This window comes from Excalfactoria chinensis, chromosome 1 (assembly GCF_039878825.1).
Source record: "Excalfactoria chinensis isolate bCotChi1 chromosome 1, bCotChi1.hap2, whole genome shotgun sequence".
Taxonomy (NCBI): domain Eukaryota; kingdom Metazoa; phylum Chordata; class Aves; order Galliformes; family Phasianidae; genus Excalfactoria; species Excalfactoria chinensis.
Window position 1 is genome coordinate 17,117,949 of NC_092825.1, and position 24,409 is coordinate 17,142,357.

The 24,409-nt window shown below is 35.1% G+C and overlaps 1 protein-coding gene across 4 annotated transcripts in view; it reads right to left on the minus strand.

Moving 5' to 3' along the window:
- The window catches only part of BRD1 (bromodomain containing 1), a 63,521-nt gene that overhangs the window by 14,538 nt on the left and 24,574 nt on the right, over positions 1 to 24,409 (minus strand). For 2 of the 4 annotated variants that reach the window (XM_072327090.1, XM_072327091.1), the window contains exons 4-8: positions 21,552 to 21,683; positions 20,771 to 20,899; positions 19,667 to 19,979; positions 18,601 to 18,861; positions 14,962 to 15,450 (exon numbers count right to left, since the gene is read on the minus strand). In XM_072327090.1, the coding sequence (XP_072183191.1) occupies positions 14,962 to 15,450; positions 18,601 to 18,861; positions 19,667 to 19,979; positions 20,771 to 20,899; positions 21,552 to 21,683 (1,324 nt within the window). The remainder of the gene's footprint in view (positions 1 to 14,961; positions 15,451 to 18,600; positions 18,862 to 19,666; positions 19,980 to 20,770; positions 20,900 to 21,551; positions 21,684 to 24,409) is intronic. The other 2 variants (XM_072327092.1, XM_072327093.1) reach the window with 2 other exon arrangements.

Consider the following 24,409-nt stretch of genomic DNA (forward strand, 5'->3'; position numbering starts at 1 on the left):
AGTAATGCCTCCTATTTATTGCCATGGATACAACACATACAAAGAACACAGTAATGCTGATAGAACAAATTCTACACTACAAAACACTCTTCTTCAACATAGTCACCACTATTAGCTATGACAGAGATACAGGAACACAGTAAAAATCCACACCCACTGTTGCTGTCACCACTGCTGAAACATACCACCACCACCTCACTGTGCTCAAATCTGCTGAGTGGTCTCCACTGATGTTCAGCAAATGTCAGTAAATGCCAGTGGGTGCCATTCTTCTGCATAGAGGAATTCAACAACGCACCCTTGCTTCATATGAAGTTCCATTCATGTCAGACGCCATTCTGATGGACTGCTGCCATCTGTTACATGGCAACAAAATGCAACAGAATACCGGCGGATGGCTCAGCCTCTACTGCCATGACACCAACATCTGCCTCTGATGTCATGGGACAGCACAAGAAGACAAGAACAGGAGAAGCTACTGTCAGAGTAGATCGCTCTTTACATATTTTGTAACCAGGAATTTCTTTTCCAGAACATTCTAAAAATCTTTTTCCAATGAACAAAGAAAACATGCAATCTCCTCTAGCTACTAGAATAAGTTAAATTAGAGAAGATTCCCATTTGCTTTGAGGAACTCATAGTTTACTGGCTTTACTAAGAAAGTCAAATAAAGAATATTTACAGGAGAAGTAACTCATTAGCAAATGCTAATGCTTTTGCAGCATTAGTCTGGGTAAGTTTGCAAGAAACATGTATGAGCCACTTATTTACATTTAGCAAAAGCTCATCATGTCATAAGCTCAAATGAGCTAACACTAAGTGAAGCTTCATTTGGTCAGATTCTAACCTACTTATACATACTTCCTTCACTGAAACCTCAGGTTAAAAACAAAGCAAAACAAAAATCCCAAACACCAAACTAAAACAGTTCATTAGTGGATTCTTTTTAGTTCCCTCATCTTAAGATTCTGCAAGAAAAAAAAAAAAGCGGTTCACTCAAAGGCTGAATGTTGTTTTTTTATAAAATAAAAGTTCACAAATCGTTAAGTTTGCTATCCATCTTAAACACAGAGTTACTGCTTCTTACTATCTTCAGTTCTGGACTCATATTTTTACATCAGAAGTTTCTTGCTTTATCAATCCTGGCACATAACACACAGTCATACAAAAATAATCCTAAAAAACAACGGTAAACTTAAATGAAATCAAAGATGAGGTTGATTGTTATCCACAGGCTTCTCTCTGCCCTGAAAACTGTACTTATCATGGAAAGTTTCTGTTTCTTAACACTAATAGGTTGTCCTTAAAGTGAAGTTAAGACAGACTGACTGACTTAGAATATTCTTATCTTTCCACATTAACTGAAGAAGGAAAAGATAACTCCAGAAAGATGGCATAAATTTGGAAAAATGAAAAAAGAGGAACAAAATCCAAGATAATCCAAGGAGCAGCATGATGCACAAACATATGAAATGCTACCACAGAATACAGAACTGTGCATTTTAGATTGCAGTCTCAGTTTGTAGTTCTGCTGCAACAAAATAAATAACAGAATCACAGAATCACAGAATCACAGAATTATAGGGGTTGGAAGGGACCTCTAGAGATCATCGAGTCCAACCCCCCTGCCAAAGCAGGCTCCCTACACCACGTCGCACAGGTAGGCGTCCAGGCGAGTCTTGAATATCTCCAGAGAAGGAGACTCCACCACCTCCCTGGGCAGCCTGTTCCAGTGCTCCGTCACCCTCACTGTAAAGAAGTTCTTGCGCACATTCGTGCGGAACTTCCTATGCTGGAGTTTCAGCCCATTGCCCCTAGTCCTGTCCCCACGCACTACTGAAAAGAGACCAGCCTCGCCACTATAGCTCCCACACCTCAGGTATTTATAAACCTGGATCAAGTCCCCTCTCAGCCTTCTTTTCTCAAGGCTAAACAGACCCAGTTCCCTAAGTCTCTCCTCGTAGGGGAGATGGTCCAGGCCCTTCACCATCTTTGTGGCCCTCCGCTGGACTCTTTCCAAGAGATCCCTGTCTTTTTTGTACTGGGGAGCCCAGAACTGGACACAGTATTCCAGATGAGGCCTCACCAGGGCAGAGTAGAGGGGGAGGATCACCTCCCTTGACCTGCTGGCTACGCTCTTTTTAATGCACCCCAGAATGCCATTGGCCTTTTTGGCTACAAGGGCACACTGCTGGCTCATGGCCAACCTGTCGTCCACCAGGACGCCCAGGTCCCTCTCAGCAGAGCTCCTCTCCAGCAGGTCTTCCCCCAACCTGTACTGGTGTATGCAATTATTTCTACCGAGATGCAAGACTCTACACTTGCTTATGTTAAACCTCATCCGGTTTCTTACTGCCCAGCTCTCCAGTCTGTCCAGGTCTCTCTGAATGGCTGCACAGCCTTCAGGCGTGTCAGCCAATCCTCCCAGCTTCGTGTCATCAGCAAACTTGCTGAGGGTGGCCACTATCCCCTCATCAAGGTCGTTGATGAAGATGTTGAACAAGACTGGACCCAGCACAGACCCCTGGGGGACACCACTAGTCACAGGCCTCCAGCCAGACACCGCACCGCCAACGACAACCCTCTGCACTCTGCCAGTCAGCCAATTCTCGATCCACTTCACCGTCCACTCATCTATCCCATACTTCCTCAGCTTTGTTATAAGGATGTCATGGGGGACCGTATCAAAAGCCTTACTGAAATCAAGGTAGACTACATCTACCGCTCTCCCCCCGTCCACCCAGCTAGTGACATCTTCATAAAAGGCCACCAGGTTGGTCGAGCACGACCTCCCCTTGGTGAACCCATGCTGAGTACTCCTGATAACCTCCTTTTCTCCCAGTTGTCTGGAGATGGCATCCAGCACAAGCTGTTCCATCACCTTCCCTGGGACAGAGGTGAGGCTGACTGGCCTATAATTACCCGGGTCATCCTTCTTGCCCTTTTTGAAGACTGGGGTGACATTGGCCATCCTCCAGTCTTCAGGCACCTCCCCAGTTCTCCAAGACCTTTGAAAAATTACAGAGAGCGGCTTAGCAATAACCTCCGCCAGCTCTCTCAGCACCCGCGGGTGCACCCCATCAGGTCCCATGGATTTATGGACATTAATGTTTCCTAAGCACTCACGGACCACCTCTTCCCTGACTAAAGGGAAATCTCCCATTCCCCAGATTCGATATAGTAGATATTTCGATATATTCGATAGTAGATATCGATATTAGATATTAGATAGTTAGATTCGATATTAGATAGTAGATTCGATATTTCGATAGTAGATATTTCGATATTCGAAATAAGTAGAACTTCTGTAAGATAATTATAAAGCAATTAAAATTTCACTATGCTTGTCTTTGCATCAGGCTATACATATCAAAATATAAGATGTGCTATATTACCATAGCTGAAGAGCTGAGAACTGCCAAAAACAGTTACAGAATTTCAACCAAGAAAGTGGGCACATTCAAAAATTTACTTAGATAACACTATTTTGTTTTTGCCAAGCCAAGACTAATCAAGTCTTGACTTGTACACTTACCCAGAATGAGCAACAGTCTTCAGTAAAAGAAATAAAGAAAAAGATGCATAAACACATAAAATAAGTAGAACATTCTACTGTACAATTTATCTCTCCAAGGAAGATTTGACTGGGATTTTGGGCTGGGAAAAAGATGAAGATGGAACATTCTTAACTAATCCGCTCTCACTGAGCATGGTCAGGGAATAAGAACACTGGGTCTGGTAAAACTCTGCGACTATTTTGAGTCACGTACACTACAACATGTACAACTTCATAACTTACGGAAATGGGGCAATATATTGAATGAAGAACATATCATATATGTCAAAGACTTCCTCCAACAGTATTCTTTTTTTTGTTTGTTTGTTTTGTTTTAAAGATGGCTGGTGTCTCCAACATGATCCAAAATAATTACTTCAAATGTAATAGTCTTTCTGTGTTCCAAAATGATCATTTAATTGAATTCCATTCCATGTTGAGGATAACAGAAAATAATTAGGATCCAAAGAGATAAATACCCAGCATGATATTAGTTAATATGAGAACCTGGAAGACAGTGAAAAAGCCATTAAGTCTCTCTGAAAGGTAACAGACCTCTTAAATAGTCATCCTTACAGCAGTGCCCAGAGACAGTGAGAATGATATGTGTTCTATGTATTCTAATATTCTAATACTCAGCTTCAGTTTCCAAAGTAGGAAAATAGACTGAAAGGTTTCACTTCTTTTTCAACAAAAAGGACAGAAACAAAGTCATTGAATGCACAGAATACAATCTCCATGTGTATGATATACATCAAGAGCAGCTTTGAAATCCATCTAAAAATCCCCATAGTAAGAATTAGAAGGGGGAGATGATCCTATTTTAAGTTTACATAGGTATACAGAGAAAGGGGATAAAGGGACACTTTAAGTCATTAAATAATTGAAAGATGCTGTATTCTTAACTGAGACCTTGAAAATACAGGCATTGTAGCAATAGGAAGACATCCAAAAAGTTTGCAAAAGTGAACTTCATAGTAACCCTATGAATGTCTTTTTCCTACTGTAAACTCTGTGCAGTAACTATTTTGGAAACTACTATTCTTTTCAGAATATTCAGACAGATATTTTAGCACGACAGAGTTCAGTCCTTTAAACTGTTCTCACAGAAGTCAGACAAAATGGGAACCAGTTCCTCTTAACATGACGATGACAAAGTTTGGGGTGAAGTGTCCCCTTGGAGATGAAGGTTTTAAAACCGAAGTTATTTGAAATTTGAATATGGCCAACCATATGTTTAAAAAAAAACAAAACAAAAAACAAACAAAAAACCACACAACAAAACACCAGAAAAAAGGAATGTGAGCCCAATGTGGCATCCATATGATGTGTAACAGCAGATTTCAAGATCCAAGACAGAAAAAAAATCTGGTTTAGGTAATGAATACAGTTTGGTAGCTCATAGAGGGATCCGTTTGATATGTTTCAAAAGAAAGCTTAAGAATTCATCCTCTATCTACTGATTTGCTTTCATTACTGGGAGTAAGAAGTCACTACGTATCTGCTAGAACAGCTGTGTGAGAACTGCACAACAGAAAGGAAAACTGATCAATATTTAATATCTGCAACTTCCACAAGACACAAGGGTTGTCTGTTGCACCTTTAACTGCAACAATGGGATTACTGTGTTGCAGGATGATTGAGACAATTTAAAATATACAGCTGAGAGGCAACACTAATGAAAGCCTTTGTAAAAATTCCAGAAAAAAAAACAAAAAACAAACCAAAAACAAAAAACAAACAAACAAAAAAGCTAAGAGTTCACAAGCAGAAAACTCTTTAAAAATGTTTTTCCAGAGATTATCAGCTCTTTTGATGGCACGGAAAAAACTGATGATAATGGTGATAGTAGTAGGAAGTGCAAGCACAAAAAATTAAAACTGGAATTCTTTAGTCAGCTTTTGCTGATATGATTTTTGATATGCAAAACATACAGAGATGACTGAAAAATACAAGACCTAAGTGTGTATTTATAAACAGTATAAACAATACAAGTCATCCAGGATACAAGAAACGTAAGGACCATAGGATGTCATTAATACTTCAGACAATTTATCTTGGTCAACTATGAAGCCTTGAAATCAGATTTCTATGTTCACAGCTATAAAATCCTGATATAAAACAAACAAACAAAAAAGAAAAAAGAATGAAAGAGAAAAAAACAAAAAGTTACTGTTAAAAGCTTAAGTTTAAAAATATTATTTTTTGTTCTCAATATATTATGTGAAACAACATGAGAATTACCCATGAACTGAACTTATACAGAAAACCCAGCGCCCAGCAGTCTTTAAGAGCTGTCCAGCAGGGCCTTCAAATGCAGACTCGGAACTTACTAAGAACTTACTTTTCTTAAAATAGGGAAATCTTTTTCTTTTTTTTCCCCCCTTCTTCTTTGAATGTCTTCTTTGAATTGTATTACTTTAATTCAGGGAACACAATTACTGGCCATGTTATCCAAAGGAAAGAAAAAAAACAAAAACCACACACATGGACAAATGAACTTCAGTGCTATCTTACATAAGCACTTCCAACAATTGTAGCCTACAGTTTATTTGCCTTTTTAAAGGTGTTTAAAAAGTGAGTTCTTAATTTCAGTTTCGTTCCAGAAGCGTGAACAGAAAGTACAGTTTTCCTTATGCACATCAAAGAAACTATGTCTGATTACTGCATAGGAGACATGGAAGAGAGTTATCAGTTAAAAATTTCCCAAAATATTTTTACCTACAAGACTAAGGGCTTCTCAACCACGTGTCCCTTAATTCCATTTTCATTTGTGAAGCCTTAGAAACGCTACCAGAAAAATCAATGAAAAAAATCAAATAAGAATCAAGTCCCTGAATTAGCATGAAGTTCCTGCAGCTACTGTTTAACAGAGTAACAAAGAGATAATGAGAAGAAAGTATAGCTGACTTTCTTCAAAAAGAACATTGATTTCCGCCATCAGCTCTGTTAACAGTAAAAACCTACCCGTACTCTTAAAATTACAGGACTGTGCATACGTGATAATGACTAGAACTTAGATTTTATGTACAGTATGCTGATGTACTGAGTCTGGCCAGCACGCAGTCAACTTCCCCAGCAGCAGATCACACACCACTGTGCTCTGCAGCTGTGGCTAAAAGAGCAGTGAAAATGCTCAAACGTTTTCGCTAGTGCTGAGCAGTGCTGGCACAGCAACAAAGCTGGCTCTCAGGGCAGCAGACAACAGTGGGCAAGATGTGGAGAGGAAACAAGGTGACTCCAACTGACCAAAGCAATATTCCATACCCTACAATGTTATGCCTAACAATAAAGCCTAGGAAAAATGAAAAAGTGGCACATACATTTGCTAGAAAGGCATTTGTGTTCTGAAGCAACCACTTTATGTACCAAGGCCCTGCTTACCAAGAAGTGGGACAACACTGCCTGCTGATATGAAGCAATTTTATTTCATTTTATTTCCCTTTTTCATTTATATGCATTTATCTTGTGGTTTTTTCCCTCATTATATTTTCTTTCCATCCTTTTGAGGAGGGAGAGAGCAGCAGCACAGGCGACTGTCAACCCACCACAACTGACTGTATTCCACTGGCAGAATGTTATTTTCCCAGCAGTCAACCTTAGTTTCGAAGAAGTTTGTTAGGCTTGCTTTTGTCAACATTCAGAATTGAATGAGTCTTCAATCGGGATTCATAATTGAAGCACACGTACTACATGCCTTCATCAACAAATCTGTGAGTTTTACCATCTCTAATGGTGTCTTAGTGAAATAAAAAGCTGAAAACCAGTTACAAAGAAACATAACTCAAACAACTACTTAGTACTGACACGCTGCTCAAGTTCTGAAAGACAAAGTAGTTATTATTTCCACCTTCTTATGCTGGCTGACATGTAGGTCAACCTAACACTGATTAATACTGTAGATGTTTTATGGTCTTCAGCAATTACCAAAAATAAAGCAAACAGAAAAAAACAACAACCAATTATTTACAGTATGTCTTTTCTGAGAAATCACTGCTTTTACTTCTTTTCCCTGAAAGATTAAGTAATTTATAACAACAGCTCCTACTGTGATCTAGCCACAAGAAAAACTTCAAAGCATAAACGGAAGAACTTGTACATGTAGGGAACACAGGGAGCTAATAAGCCAGGAAGAATATCTTCTGCATATTTTCCCCAGATTTTCAGCATTAACTTAATTGTCTTTTCCTAAATCAGCCAGAGTTACTGCTGCTACTTAGAAGATACCACTGTAATTTCATGAACAGTATGATTTCATAGAGGACTATGAGCATTAGAGAATAAGAATATAAAAGGAATTTCAGTTTTAAGGCTAGCATCATATTTTCCCATAGCATGGAGCATCAGCGGCAGTTGCCAATCACTGTATCTGTAAAAATGCTTACACACTCTTTTCTACTTTAAAAGTATACACAAACATACATAAATTCACAATTCAAATACTGTATAATTTCTTCAATTTCTTTCTATTTCAATCCTACTTGGCTCAAAAAAAATGCCTACGTTCTAGTTGGTATTTCCAAGAGAAAAATAAATAAATAAATAAATCTTTTCCTGAGGTCTGACTTGAAAGGCTGAAGTCAAACTCTTTTTAGGAGCTTTTGATGAATTCACCTAGCAACTCAGAAAAGAGATTCTTCTCTGACAAAATGTCATGTAACTGCCAGTAATGACTATCTAAACAAATTTCCCTTCACAGAAAGAAGCCTTCAAACATGAGTTTCCTTTTACTTCCAGTTCTTATTTCTGCTTATAGTACTGCCTCGGCAGAAACTTTAATCAGTCACTTTCCCTCTGTACCTCTATTTTGTAGAGTATTTAAGTCAGCACTCCACAATGGCAGGGTGCCATCCAAGTCATCCTGGAGGGCTGTTAGTTTAGAAAAACATATGGGCACAGAAAGACCGTGTAATAAAGGGAATGACTGAAGGCTGATAAAACAGTAAGAAGCTCCTGAATGCTGAAGTTTGCTCTATCAAAACAGAAAAATCTAGAAATGTATCACAGATGGAGGATTCATAATTTATGAGTTCATTAATTTTTTTGTTTTGTTTCCACTTCAGGTGAATACAAACCATTGTACCGAGAAAAAAATGAGCAGTAACACATAACCAACTGATTTAAAGACCAAACTAGACATAAGAATAACATCTCAGCAGGGACAGATTCAGAGGGCATATATGATACAGCGAGAGAGTACATAATACCAAATTTCACAATCCCTCTTTATGGAAAGCATCTCTTTATGCACATAACCATACAATTTTTGTCATCCCCAAAGAACATGAACAATGCAAAAAACAATATAGGTATGTATGGGGGAAGAGAGGGACAGGGAGCAAGAGAGATTTTCATATTGCAGTTAACATTTTATGTCATATTATGGGAACTGTCTCCCCATCTCTCCAGTCATACTAGAACAAGCCTTAAGGCGCATGTATCTTTCCCTTACATGTTCACTGCCTGAAGTTAGTGCTGGAAACACTATATTCATTCTTATGATTGTTCATTTCATCTCCTAATTCAGACCTGAAGGCAAGTATGTCCAAAAAGGGTCAGAGAGAAGGCTCATCTGTGAAATGCTATTTTGACGAACTCCAGTACAGCACGTTCCCAGTACAAGGAACTTTATGATATCAGTCTGAATTTTAAGGAAGGTCATCTACACAGAGCACTGCCATGAAGGCAAGTGCTATGCTTAATTTATAAACATAAAATGGATCTCCACTTTTTTTTTTTTTTTTTTTTTTTTTTTTTTAAACATTCAACAAACCTCACAGTTCTTATCCCATTGTTAGCAACAAACAAACAAAAAAATGAATTAGTGCTATATGCTGCAGATGAAGCACACAGGAGGCTATGACATTTTATCTTTTAAAAGGGAAAGCCTAGGCGAAGAAATGACTTAAGCAGTCCAAAAAAAGTGAAATACAGGAAAACTCATAATTCCACCAGCATAAAGAAAAAAAAAAAAAAAAAAAGGAAGGACATCTAGAACTTTTTTATTATTACTACAGAAAATTGAGTTATACTGATCTTAGAAAGCAACAATTCTAAGTTGGGTGCTGAAAATTAGTATCTTTAAAATAATCCAAAACATAGTGCTTTCAAAGAGAGTGATGAATCTAAGACCCAAGGAAATCTTCTTAACTGTACACTTTAATTCACTCCACCAATACAGAACATTTATCCAGTTGTTCATCAAGTCCCACTGTTCTTGACTACACTGCTCTAAACTTTCTTTTCTAATAATTTATACCAACTCAAAAGCAGGCAGTTTTTCAGAGTGAGGAATCTAACAGGGATCTTTAGACGCAATCAGCCAAAAGGAGAATTTATTCTTTTAAATGTTCATGCAGCTCTTAACAGGTTTTAAATAGTTTGTATTTCTTCTCTCCTGACTTAAAAACTTACCTCACTGTACCTGCATTAATAATATTATCCTATTTCTTAAACATTTTCATGAAACCAAATTAGCAAAAGATTCAGTAGGATGGTCAGAATTCTTGTCTAAAGCTTTCATAGCCATAACATACACTAAGATAAAAACACTTCACATCCACCCCCAAGGCCCCATCCAAGAAACACAGACATTTTCCCCAATAATTTTGCTAGTATTTTAATCCAACTTAGCTTTCTCAGCCTGCTTGGTACTTACATGCTGCTGTGCATAGTTCTATCCTGACAACTAAGCAGATGAACTCCCGTAGTCCGTATACAGACAAACTTAACAGGAAGGAATTGTTCCCTTTCCAAGCTTACACAGTCCTTGATGCTTTCTCTGAACATACACCTTAAAATGTCTTATACTTTCGGCAGGCAGTTGAAGATTTTAGACATCACTAAATGCTTAAATATCTAATTTTCATTATTTTACAGAAAGCAATCAATATGCATCTAGAGAAAAAAAATAGGCATAATTCAATGCGTGACAGGACTCAAACTACTGACATCTAGACAAGTTGCTGACTTTTACTTTTCAAGACAACACTGTATATGTTAACTACACTTCCAAGGATTCTGTTTTCTGATCTGTTTTCTTTTTTTCCCCACCAAGCCATCTTCAGCTAAGAATGTTGTTTGGAGCTTTAGTTAATTTTTTAGATAAGCATTAGTTTTATTATTTTCTCCCTTTTACAGAATGGTGATTGAATTCTACACAAAAGAAGTCTGACTCATCATCAAGTTGACTTGTGTTCAGAGTCAAAGATATAACATAAATATCTTGAAGAATCTAAGAAATAACCTGTGTTGTGATTCATTCCAAACATAACCTGTCCTTATTATATCAAATAAAATTGAGCAAAATGTAACAAGTAAAAGTGGAATTCACATACAGGTTGCTTCAAGACAATTCTTATCTGCCAGAGAGCATCTTTTAGTGACCAGGCAGAAAAAAAGGCCAACATTTGCTAATAGATTTAATAGGGCATAATCATGTTTGCTGTATACCAACAACTATGTGCAAAGTATATATTGCAAAATGACAGTTTCCCCCTTCAACTTCATATCTGTGCTTTTTGTTGCGTTAATACTTGAATTCATGCTTGCATTTGGTTCAGAGCCCTGAGGAAATCTGTGCAGTGGCAAGTGTGAAGAATACCGAGTAACTGAACTTAAACTAAAATACTGTACTGCTGTTATCTAGTTAAGAAATCAGAAAACGGCTGTACTGCACTACAATAGTCATTATTTGCAACCTTCAATTTATGTTAAGTTCAAGTGATGGCTTCACAATACTAAAATCTGCATAGTCTGTTTCTGCTTAAAGTATGTGGGTTAACAACACAGTAAGTATAAATTACTACCTTGTATTTAAGAAAGGTGATCCAGTAAAACGAAGATCAACTTGAAAATTTAATCTGAACTTGATTTATCATTTTGTAATAATTAAAAGGCATCTTGAAACAGTTTTTCCAGTTTATCTGAACTACATTCATTAATTGATAACTGATCAAAGCAAAATTTCAAATGGTTAATGAAACTATTCATTGATGAGCTCTATTGTGCAATCAAGTTTTGGATGCTAATCCAAGCTGATGAAAAGGATTCAGCTTTGCAACAAAATACATGGCACGTGTATGATATAAGTACTTTATGAGGGTCATTTAACTTGCAGTTAAGATTTGACATGCCTGAACTTCAAGAATTATATAGTGATCTCCAGTGTGACCAGAATTTCCTAAGTAAAAATCTTTTTGACATTGTTAGATAATATACAAAACAATAAGAAGACGCCTCAAGCATGTATCAAACATTTTAAAACACATTTCCTTGTTATGTAATCTTCAAATTCCACACAGCAGCTATGAAGAAAGATGAATCACATATGTGTGGGATAATGTCCCAGTAGAAAACTACTGATTCATATATATATATATATATAAACATAAATATATGTATATATGTATATATGTGTATATATATATATATATGTATATATGTATATATGTGTGTATATATATATATATATATATATATATATATATATATATATATAATGATTCACATAAAAAAGAAGGCCAGAATATTAAAGGCTACTTTTCTTCCACTCTTCTTGGAAGGATTAAGTGATGCTGTGCAATAACCAGTTATTACTGATAAATGCTAGGAAAAAAAAAACAAAAAACAGAGTATAAACATATCCTGTATTTTTCTTTCTTTTAACTAACTGGCAAGTAGCATAACCTCAGCCGTACTTCTGGAGAGAACAGTAAATAGCTGTCTATGAGAATATGGCAGTATCAGACAAAGTAGGTATGGCTACACCTAGCTAGGTAATCTTTGGAGTCTTGTTCTGAACCTCATGCAAGAAAACTTAAGAGTGATATAAAATGAGGACTCCTGTATAAAATGTGAGTGACAAAACAAGGCATCTCTAAATAATGTGCAAGAAGTAGGGAAGAGAATGAAACAATCCACCATATCAAAAAGGAAGAGGAAAGAAATCTGATATGTACCCAGCAGCCAGGGTGCAGCACTTGGTCAGTTATTCTTTCTAGAGATCAATGTTTCAAAGCCTTGTACATTAAGTTCTTATGGTTATTTAACATTCATACCAGTGCAATAATAACTGAAGTTACAGTGATTGCTCATGGAGGTACTACAAGGATGTGCATAAGGAGCCTGAAGTAAGCCTTATCTGTTATACCATGACTTCAAAGGGAAAAGAGTCATGTCTGCTGAATTCTTTCAAGGGAAAACATTCTTTATAGAAGTATTAAATTAGAATTCAGTGAAAAAAAAATACCCAAACAGAAGATTATTATTGTATACACCATCTTATTTCTTTTAAATCTTATCAGAACACAGACATCTGCATGAATCTACAACAGCTTGCATATGCAAAAGTAAAATAATTAACTAATTTTATATCTTTAAAAGCAGATAGGATTTGTGCTGATTTCTTGCTGAACTGGAGCTCAAAATAACTGCCTATTCAAATTGCTCAAACTACGATGAAGGCATGTTTGAAAATAACGTGAGGAAAATCTGCAATGTAAAATCAAAATTTGTTGTTTCAAATGAAAAAAGAAGCACAGAAACAAGATTTAACAAGTTGGCACATTAAAAGAAACCATACATACTTCAAAGAAAGCAGGTACTTTGAAAGAAAACTAGAACACTTACAGGTCAAAATAATTTTCATGTATATTTGCATTACTTTCAGAAAGACCCTATATATTAATATTATTATTTATAATAGTAAAATTAAAAAATATCCTTTTGGATTTTGTTCTCATCGCTGATACATATATATTACACTAAAAAACAAATCAAGAAGACAAAAAAAAAAAAATAGAAAACGAAATAATAATAAAAAAAACAGCCTGGAAATTCTGAAATGGAAAGTATACTGAAATTAGAAGGAGATTAAAAAAGAAAATTCAATCCAAATAGTTTTGGATTTTCTTTTTTTTATATACAAATTAAAAGCATATTTGTCCTACATACATGTACTCCACAGAGAGAAATGGAACATAATAGATTTTAAACGTAGTCAAGCAGCTTGATTTACTTATTTAAAGAATGAAATCAGTCTTCCTTAAAATTTAAAAATATTTAAAATAAAAGTTTCAAGCTCAGGACTAGTTCCTTGAATGATCTAGCATAAAATGATTCGCTTTGCATGATAAAGCACAATCTATAGAAAGATATATAATTTTAGTGTTTAGATTAAAGACTGGTACATTTGAATATTTGGAAATCAAAGCTTTGTGCATCATTAACACAGTTTGATACACTTCTATTATCGCTCTTGCCTACTCACAATTTCTACTTCAGAACAGAAGTTCAGATTAGATCTATGGGCTCTTTCCAAGCTTTCAAAGAAAGGCAAGCGAAGATTTCCCAGTGAAGGGAAAGAAACAAAAATATAACCTGAAAACACCATCATACCAAATCTTACTATTTTCATGTTTTATTTCCCTAGCATTAGAATATTTTCCCTTCTTGATTGATCACTAACAAGAAAAACTTGCATCTTCACAACAGAAGTTTTTAGTACATTGCTATGTCTTTCATTCAAAGTCAGAAAAATCGCATGCTCTTCTCAAACCTACACGTGGGCTTTCAGTCTAACAGAACATAGTGCTTATTTTAGAAGGTAATATAAAAGTCATAGGAAGGGCCATTAAGGAAATACACTTGGGTAATTTCTTAATGCTGCTGTTCTTCCTCAAATAAGGCTTTATTCAAGTACCTACAACAGACAGACTATAGTTTTTCTAAGTCACAATTAATTGCACTGCACAACCAAAATAACCTTGTTACATAAAGCTTAGATAAGTCTTGCTAGGAATACAATGTTGTGTTTATTCTTTATCTATTTGAAGTGCACAGACTTCAGAAGAAAAGGACAAGAAAAATCATTATCACTTGGATTTTAACACTTCTATAACATACATAATTGTACAAAGCACCTCATACACTATAATCCGTTTGTGGTCAAAGTAGCATTATAGCAAAGTGAAGTTATACATGGAAAACACATCTTCCATGTTCTTCCTAAAAATTCTAGTTTTGACATCACATGAAATTTCCTTTTAATTTAAGAGGGAATTTAAAAAATAAAAACAAACAACAACAAACAACAGCTGATTCATATTTCCCACTGGATGCAACAAAAGGAAATAGAAATATAAGTAAATAAAAATGAAAACATCACTCACACAGACATGTAAACTTAAACGATTACATTGCCAAAATGAAAACAGTGAAAAAAGAAAACTTGGTTCACTAAGTCCAACTGCTAACATAAAAATGAATCAGTAATTTTCTGAACTATAGCTACACCTGATTACTCAACTATGAGGGAAATACTTGTGCTAGAATCTCAAGATTAACAATTACAGGTATGTTAACTTTTGAGATGCATCCATTCAAATAAGTTTTGTAACATTTACCTGTATCCAAGCGCTTTACAGGGGACTCATCATCAACCTCAGAATCTCCACATGCACTCCTTGATCTTTTCCTTGGGTGCAGAAGTGTCTCCAACCTTGGAAGGACTACAGACAAAAAGGTTTTGGTCCCTAGCTGTGGAGAAGTTGGCTGGGTTTCAGTGTTCTTTGCAGACTTTTGGGGGCTTATACTTTTCGATTTGCAGAAGAGAATGGATGTACGTCTGTTTACATCAGTTGATGACTCAGCTACAGCAGAAACAGTCGACTCATTGAGATTACTGTCAAGTAAGTGTTCTGGAGTGTGTCCATTTATTTCTTTCTGAATGCAAGTGCTATATAATTCATTATCAAATTTTACTCTTTTGTAAAGCTTACTCTGCTCTGGATTGAGTTCTACTGGTTTGAGGGTTGGTGGTTCTGAATTAGTCTCCAAGTTTGAAGGAAGAGGTAATGCATCTGATGGTTCAAGTTTAGGGGGAGATTTATCTCCTGAAAAAATTATAAATAGAGTGTGATTTTTGAAATCTTGTAGTTATAAAGTCTATTATAAAACTCACTATAAATGTGCAGCCCACCAAATAAATTGTTGTTTGGAAACAAAGCATAACATTTTAAAAACAATTCTTGACTAACAACAATCTGTCCTAGTTAGTAGTTCCTACTTTTATACTGGGTATGTAACACGGATAGAAAAGTAGGTATTTATAATTGGTGTTAACAATTAACGCCTGGTACTTCTTACTTCTCATGCAGTTATGTTAGTTTCATTAACTAAAAACTAAGAAAACCTTTTTTTTTTTTTTTCTTTTAAATAGAAAGTTGGGGTGGTGGATGATTATGTTAAATGCACTTACACTGCCATTCAAGTAAAATATTTGATAAAAAACAAAATACAATTTTTTTAATGCACCTTACCTGCCTATGACAAATTTTAATCAGCTAACCATTTAAAAACTGTATTTTTAACCTGATCTACCAGAGTGAACTGAAGTGCAACAGAAAACGTATGAAAGGCAATTTCTGCAAAGCTGCTTATGGTTTTGACTAGTACTTTTATCCACAAAACAAAACAAAACACCAAAAACAAACCAACCCTAATAAAAAACAAACAGAAAACACCCCACTCCCAAAGTCTTGCAGCTCTACTAGGCACTAGCTGGTAAATTCTGATGTGATAGTGTAGACCTGACAGAAATCAGAAAAGCCGTCCTCTTTTTAACTTTATTTCAACCCTCCCTTTTATTCCCCCCATTATCTTTCCCAGTTTATTTAATAATTTCACACTGAGAGAAGACAATGGAGACATAAGTGTGAGCATATAAAACCAGTTTCTATTTCCCATCTCAAATGATGAAAATAAGCATTCTACTGTTGTAGCACTCCTAAATAGAAGCAAGAGGACTACCCAACCTGCTGGAACACAGACCTTAAAATCTTTATAGTTCCCAAAATAATCTATCAAGAAGTGAAATACGACAAAAGAAGATGCTTATTCTGTAAGAACAACTATATGACACCAAAGTAATGTTTATACTATCAAATGAAATTTTAAAGTTTAATTAATTTTATGTCACCTGATGACAGGTGACATAGCAAGATGAAACAGCAAGGGTTTAAATCCTCTATATGTAGAGGATTAATTAATCAATTAATTTTGTGCTTTTGTTTAGCAACGCTTACTCTGAAATTAATGACTTCCAGGGTTAGAAGAAACCCTGGCACATTATTTAAGGTACATCTGTACATAGCACAGTTCATATTAAAACTACAGTGCTTATCAAATAGTTCAGCTACACTCTCATCCTTTGAAAGCATACGAGTATTACAACTGGTAATATTTCAAGAAAATGTTTAGATAAAACTTAGTGCTAAATTATGTTACTTAATGCAGTGCCAATTAAAAAAAGCCCAATGTTTAGAATATGGAACGTCACTGTTATTTTTTGAACAAATTCTAATTTTCTCACAATTATAATTAAGAGAAGATTCCCAGAAAGATTTAAGCACTGAAGAAAAAAGAAAAAAAGAAAAAGACTATTCAGGCATGAAAAAATAAACTTCACTGGATTATTCTGCTACCAGGTTTCTCACATAATCAGAAAATGAAAACAGAATTGTAAGATAAACTAGTAATTCACAGCACTTCTAAAGTCAGTTCCCATAAAGATCCTGGGTAGAGGATTCTAATGACTGTTTTCCTCATCTCTCTTAGTTTGAAATTTGTTCTCTTTCCTTCAAGTAACTTCCACATCAAAACTGATAGCTAACTACTTTTCAGTTTAACAGTATCAATCAGCTCTGGATCATGCCCATATTTTATTTATATATATATATATATATATATATATATAATGTATTATAATGTACAAAAACATTTACTGCTCACTTTTAGGACTAGTATTTGCACACTAGCTGCAGAAGTTAAGGGCTGTGTAATGAAAATGTTAAGCTACAAGTTAGTGTCCGTATTATATGGCAAAGTACATTAAATTTCTAAATCACTATATTCAGAGGCAACATTATCTGAAAGAGGTTTAAAATAAATAAAATACCATAAAACATCTTAAGAATTTTTAACAGCTTCAGAACAGGATAAGTCATATGCCTATTCAGCTACCTTTTTCTTTCTTTTAACTGTTGTCACTCAAATCTCAAGCACATTACATATCTGGAAATCATTCTTAACTACAGTAAGAACCAAAAACTGTTACTGTTTGAATGGCAGTTAAGGACAGTCTTTTTATTCACTTCACCTCTCAAACATGCTAACAACATTAATCTGCACCAGACTGTATTTTTTATTAAAAACGCTTGCACTTTCCCTTCTGCTCTTTCCTCCCCCCTCTCAATACTGTCATTCAAAACATCTATAATGCTCCTAAATAAAAATAGGTTAGCTTTTCAGAAAAGAGATGAACAAGAAACAAAAACTCAAAACTTGAATTTATTTTGCAAACTGGAGTTTTTTAACTTAAGTTAAAATAGAAGAATCAAATACGACATTCAATTGTAATATATAGTAAGGCATTTCTAGCAAGTTGTTCTCAATGAAATCAGTGGGGCCTAGCAGAGAGCTGATATAGTTCTGAAACCACTGTTTTCAGGAGGAAGAAACACAGAAGGGAAAGGGCTGGTTAGATTTCGCTGCCCTGATTCAACAACATGAAGTTTGATAACTCCAATCAATAGATAGCTACTATTATTAAAAGGGAAACAAAAAAAACCCATACAAACAAATCTACTCTCCGAACTCTGCCCTTCCAGAGTCTTAGCAGAGGAGAGGATAGAAAAGCTAGAAAATGCAGTACAACAGCCAGCATTCTCAGCACTGTTGACTTAGGCTCACATGATCCCCAATATATATTTTGGTCTTTAAGTGTTTTTGTAAAGTTTAAAGTTGTTTTCCACTCAGACTTTCCTGATTCCTTTTTTGATCAGGCTGTTTGTATTTTACCTTCTTTAATAACCAGATTTTCAAAAAGCCTTACTATTGTGAAAGGAGGTTTTCATTAAAGTGATCATTCTCATATTCTTAAAAACTTATTGTACATAAGTGGCTATCTGCCCATTTAAAAATGAAATATAGCCTCTTATTGAAGAACTACTAGTACTAATTAAAACATGGATTAAAAATCTTACCTTCTTCTTCTCCATCTTGTTCTAGTGCTGCACTTTCTTCTTCAAAACTTCCAATACCTGATTCTATTTGAGGAGCTTGGTTGTGTTGCTGACTTAACTTGTTGCGAATACTGCTGATTTCTTTCTTTAGCAGCTTTGCTCTTTTGCTCCTTGATCCACTGGATTTCATTGCACAGGTAAGATCAAGTTTTTCTAGCAACTCTCTCAGCTGTTCTTCCAAGGACATATGCACTCGGTTTGCAGGGTTCAGTAACCTATCAACTTAAGTCAAAACACATATAGTTGAAAATGTGTTTATGTTTCCACATAAAATTCCAACAAGAAAAATAAGTAAACAAACAAAAACAAAACAAAACAAAAAAAAAACCCCACATGCTGGAATTAAAAAATGCAATCAAAATGCTATTAAAATGCTTACAGTATTAGTTAGCTTTACTATCTTCAGTGAAGAACCTATGTTGGCATAAGTTCCTACTGTACAATATTGCTACAGTTCTTTTTGAGTGGTATTTTGCTCAAGAAGTACAAGTAATAGAGCAAGGTCAGAAAGAAGACAATTAACCTTTTCTACCCTATTAGATGATCTCACTCTTATCAAGGAACAGACCAAGATTATAGTAATGCAAAAATAATGTCAACAATTCTCCTTCATTTTCAAAATCTCAGAAAATCAGCATGTATGTCTAGATGTCACTTTAATTCCCAGCACTGCCAGTGTCCTTGACTGTTAGAACTGAGTAGGTTATTTAACAATGCACTGAAGCTTATCCATGCTGGTAGTCATCTTCCATAACCTATGACTATATAAAACACGTAAAATAAGGCACTCAAAAACCTTTTTCATGTATCTCGTCAAATTAGGCTTTAACACTGTCAAAAAAAGAATCTGGAAGACAATGCTTTCTTATGGCAGACCTAGTTGAAGAGAATCAATCTTTCAATAACTGTTTGCAATAGAGAAAAAGAAATATGGTGAATAACCTGAAGAGCCAGAATTACAAACATCTACCTGGAATGTGAGGAGCCAAAAATGCAGGTTTTAAAAATAATTCAGAAAACTTCTTACCATCTTCCCAAGAGAAAGGCTGTGGTGACTCAAGTTTAGGCCGTTCAGGTAAGTGCATTCCAGTTTCATTATCATAACCAATTCCTTCAGCATCTCTCCTAGCTTGTCTGAGAACTACACCTCCTTGATCTCTTAACCGCACTGCAGCTCTATAGAATATTGTGTCTTTTGCATTATACTTCATACAGTTATCTATGATAAGATTGAAGTCTTCTTCAAATTCACTGAGGTTTTTATAGCCTTGAGCATCTAACCGTTTTCGCATGGTAGAGAAATCCATAGGATGTTTAATATGATCCAAATAGTCTGGAACCTTTGAATAAATATTTAAAACAGTGGGTAAAATATAATAAAATCTTCTTGGTAAAGTAATATCAGCTATTAACTGTTCCGCATGTTTTAAGAAAATAACAGCTCAAATCAATAAATACAAAATATAGCTGAGAACAGCATATCTTGAGACTGTAAACATTTACATACCAATATTACATATTACACGACTTTGTATCCTATGCAATAAATCAGAGCTCTACTAACAAATGTTGAAACTATTCATTTATAGAATTCAGGTATGCATATGCATAAATGTAGGTATATAAATGCATTATACATGTACATGTGTATAATATATATATGTATAAATGTCATGTACGTATGCAAATATATTCATATACGGAGAGATATGTAACATATTCTATCTATCTATCTATCTATCTATCTATCTATCTATCTATCTATCTATCTATCTATTTTCAGGGGAAATGAAAAGGAATTTTACCTCCAAGTATGAATACAGCATCCACACTTGAATTTTTAAGATATTATTCAAATTTGCTTCATCAAATAACCATGTAGCAGGAGATTAGTATTATTAGTACAGAATATTGCCACTTCGCTCTGTACAAGTATTCACCAGAATTTACTTTGGTATACAAACATACTTTCATAGCAAGAAGTAAAAAAACAAAAGGTATCAGAATAGAGGTTAGAAGATAACAGTGCTATTGATTACAAGATGCAACAATTTGCTTCTTCTACTGTGGTGCCACCAAGTCATAGCTAAAAATAAGAAAACACTGACAAAAAATTAAGTTTAAAACATACCTCTTTAAGGTTCACCGGCTGAGCAAATATACGAGCAGAATCCTTTTCCTGAAGCTGATCCAGGACTGACCGAAGGAGGACAGTGAATGGAGTAAGTTGAAGTTCCATAGCAACCTGCTCAATCTTGACCTAAAAAAGTAACAAAAAATAAATAATTATCTGAAAAGCTATTTAATAAATTCGTTTTTAACAAGGGAAAAAAAACCCAAAAAACAAAAAACACCAAGAATTTAAAAGTAACATGTTTAAAATTAAGCTTCAGTTGTCAACACTGAAATTTTTAATATGGCAAAACAAGATTCTTATGAAACATCAATGGTGTGAATGTATAAATATATAAACACACAAAGTTTCACAACAAAGAACAATTAAAGACTCTAAATGCAAACTTGCTACTTTCACAGTTTCTATATAAAATGTTATCTTTTTGCAGAATCACTTCCTTTCATCTTAATCCCAGCTATGTTAACTCTGTAATGTCCTACAAATTAGATGCAGTGTTCACTCATTTTTCAGAAAAATGAAGAAGTGCTACTCAGTAATCACTTTCTATTGGAAAAATGTGATGATCAATTAATCTACAGATCTTCAGAAATCAAATAACTTTGAAAATACAGCTGAATGGCTTGTTAAGTAATCGTATATTTTTTATCAGTTTGTGTGTGAGCACACACACAAATAGCATAATCTCTGTACTGCAAAAACTGTGTGAGAATACTCAGTCATCCTTTCAGAACCTTTTCAGAAGGCTTTCACCAAATTAAAATGGTACTCTATTTACCTGTTCTCTTTTTAATTTTTCACGCTTACGTATTAGTTCAATCAGTAAGCGTGCCCTTTCAAGATCATGACGCAGCCTTTGCCAGTACTTCAACTTTTCTTTTAAGGCTTGCATTTCTTCATCATCTTCTCTCTAAGAAAAGAATCGAGAGATTTTCAGGAAGTGAAAACAACTCATCACTTTCTATAATCTAGTTTTATACAATTCCAGAAATGCAGTCACAGCAAAGATGAATTTTGAATTTTTTTTTTTTTTAAATAGAGCACTTGGTAATAAGGTTCATAATACAGTTCTTCCATTTTTCAACTGTCTAGCTCAAAGCAAAATTTACATACCTGAAAAGCAGCCCTATAACGAAGGTTATTTACATAAGAAAAGCAATATAGCAAGTAGCAACCCAGCAGTATAAGAAGCTGCAAAATCTGAAATGGTATTGTCATATCAAAACCGAAACCAGGAGAATTAGTCCCACAGTAGTCAGGCACTCGATGGTCTTTGTGGGTCCCTTCCAACCAAACTATTCCATTCTAGTATCACCAGTTTCTCCAGAAATATCACATAAGCCAGGAAATACAAGTTATCCCAGTGCTCAACACAGTCCACCTCCGCCACTTCCAGCAGTGTTAGGGCACGTTTCTAACAGCAACAAGACCATTATGAATTCTGAATTCAGGAAATGAAAAACAGTTTCTCAAATAACTTCAAATAGTCCTACAAATAGGCAGCGTAACAATACACCAGTAACCTGGACAACAGGTTTCTTTTTTTTCCTTTTTTTTTTCCTTTTTTTTTTTTTTTTTAGTGTCTAAACACCTGTAGCACTGCAGTACTTCATTTGTCCTGCATACACAGAAAACAGCCTTTTTTGCCTGTTTTTACTATTTTTTCATAAGAAAAGGTAGAACACTGGAATAATAACCACAGTATTAAACAGGGATTTATAATTCATCAGAAACAAGGCTGTTAAGAAGTAGAAGTCCTAATACTAGTACCAAGTACAGAAAATAAGCATACGTCAGAGTATTATTATATTTTAAGTGAATATCCTAAGAATCCCAGGAAGAAACACAAAGCTTTGTATGCTTGCCCAGAACTAGCATAATGCAATATATATGTGGTATCTTTCTTTTGATGGTTTTTGTTTATTTGTTTTAAACAATCAAATGATAAATAAATTCCACCAGTTATAAAAACTAGAAGACAGACTAAAGAAAACCAGCTGAACTGGTGAACAATAACCATGCATTACAAACTGTGATACTCACAACAAAAACATGCCTAATAGGTTGTAATTATAGTCCTGCAAAGGAACTTTGTGCAATTTTTCAGCCATAAGGTTCTACAAATAAAACTGCAAAAAACAGCAGTTTAAAAATAGCTAATAGATATGTGAGTGCTGAGTGATCTACCCGGTGTTTTAGCACTTCATACATCTTAGAAAAGGAAAGGCAAGTAGCTATGGAAGCTATTAAGTCAGTTTTATCCTAATCCCTGACTTCAGTTAGACTGAAAGCAGGAGGTTTGTTGTCTGTTTGCTTGCAGCCATATAATAGCCTGCTCTTTTGCCCTGTGTAATTGCATAATTCATCAGATTAGGGAACTGATCCTACTGAAAGTCAACAAAAACATACTGGTTTTAAGGTGGGTCAGGAAACCTAAATACAGCAAGAAAAGAATGCAGCTCTGCTAGAGCAAGTCTGATATAGTTCATTTGAAACTTAAGTAATTCGCTAAATATGAAGGTGCAGTTGCAATTAAAAACCTTGTTTTTAAGATTTTTTGTTTTAAATTGAATCTGTTGTTTCACCTGGTACAGACTTGTATATTAGACAAACATGACATTTATTTTCTAAAATACATTTAAATCTGCTGATGTGACCCAAAACATCAACAGCACCTTGCTTATTTCTGTTGTCGGGCATACACATACACTCCCTTCCTTAAAATTACTTTGGCTCACAATTTAATAGTGAGCCTCCAATTTTGCATCACTACTATGCAAAGTAACGTTTACAGTTACACCAGCTGACACCAACCTCCTTTACACTTTATTGCCTGATATATAACACATGCCTCAATTAAAATAAATTCAGGCAAGCTGAGAAGAGTTGTTGGAGCATTAGTTTCCCTTATCTCTCTAGTGAAAATTTTGACTGAATACTTATTTTAAAAATTTTACTTCACAAAAGCTTTCTGACAAGCAAATTTTCATATGACTTTCTTGTGAAATAAGTCTTACTCCAAATCTTTCTACACCAAACCCAGAAACAACTTCTTGCTGACAGAAGTTAAATTCAGAAACTCTGACATTTCATCAACTTAGTTCTTACTAAATACCCAGCACTGAATTGTCTAGAAAAACTAAAACCAACATTTGTTAGTGCTAAGAGAGACACATTTTTAAGACATACAGATCATGTATCAATTGAGAACTCATCTTCAGCATCACCTCCCACCATAAAGGATATATTACTAACTGCTACGTATCAACACTGTCACTGTATCCAGAAATCACTCATGCTGGATGTGAATATATGGGGACAACCTCTTTCCCTACAGAGACTGTAACTTAACAAGAGCCAGAGAGAGAATTGCGTTAATAAAGCTGTTGATCAAGATGCAGCACTATCACAGTTTCTCCTACTATTCATAAGTCAGTCAAAACCATTTTGTGACTGCAACTGGTGTTCTAACTAAAATCTTCACTGTAGATATGACTTAATCAGCCGCACTTTTTAACTTCTGTTTTCCAAACAGCAGCTTCAAACAACCTTACAATAGCAGCAACAGCTAAACTTTTACAACTTATTTTTAATGAAAAATTAAGTACTTAAAATAATAATGGGCTGCAAGTTTTT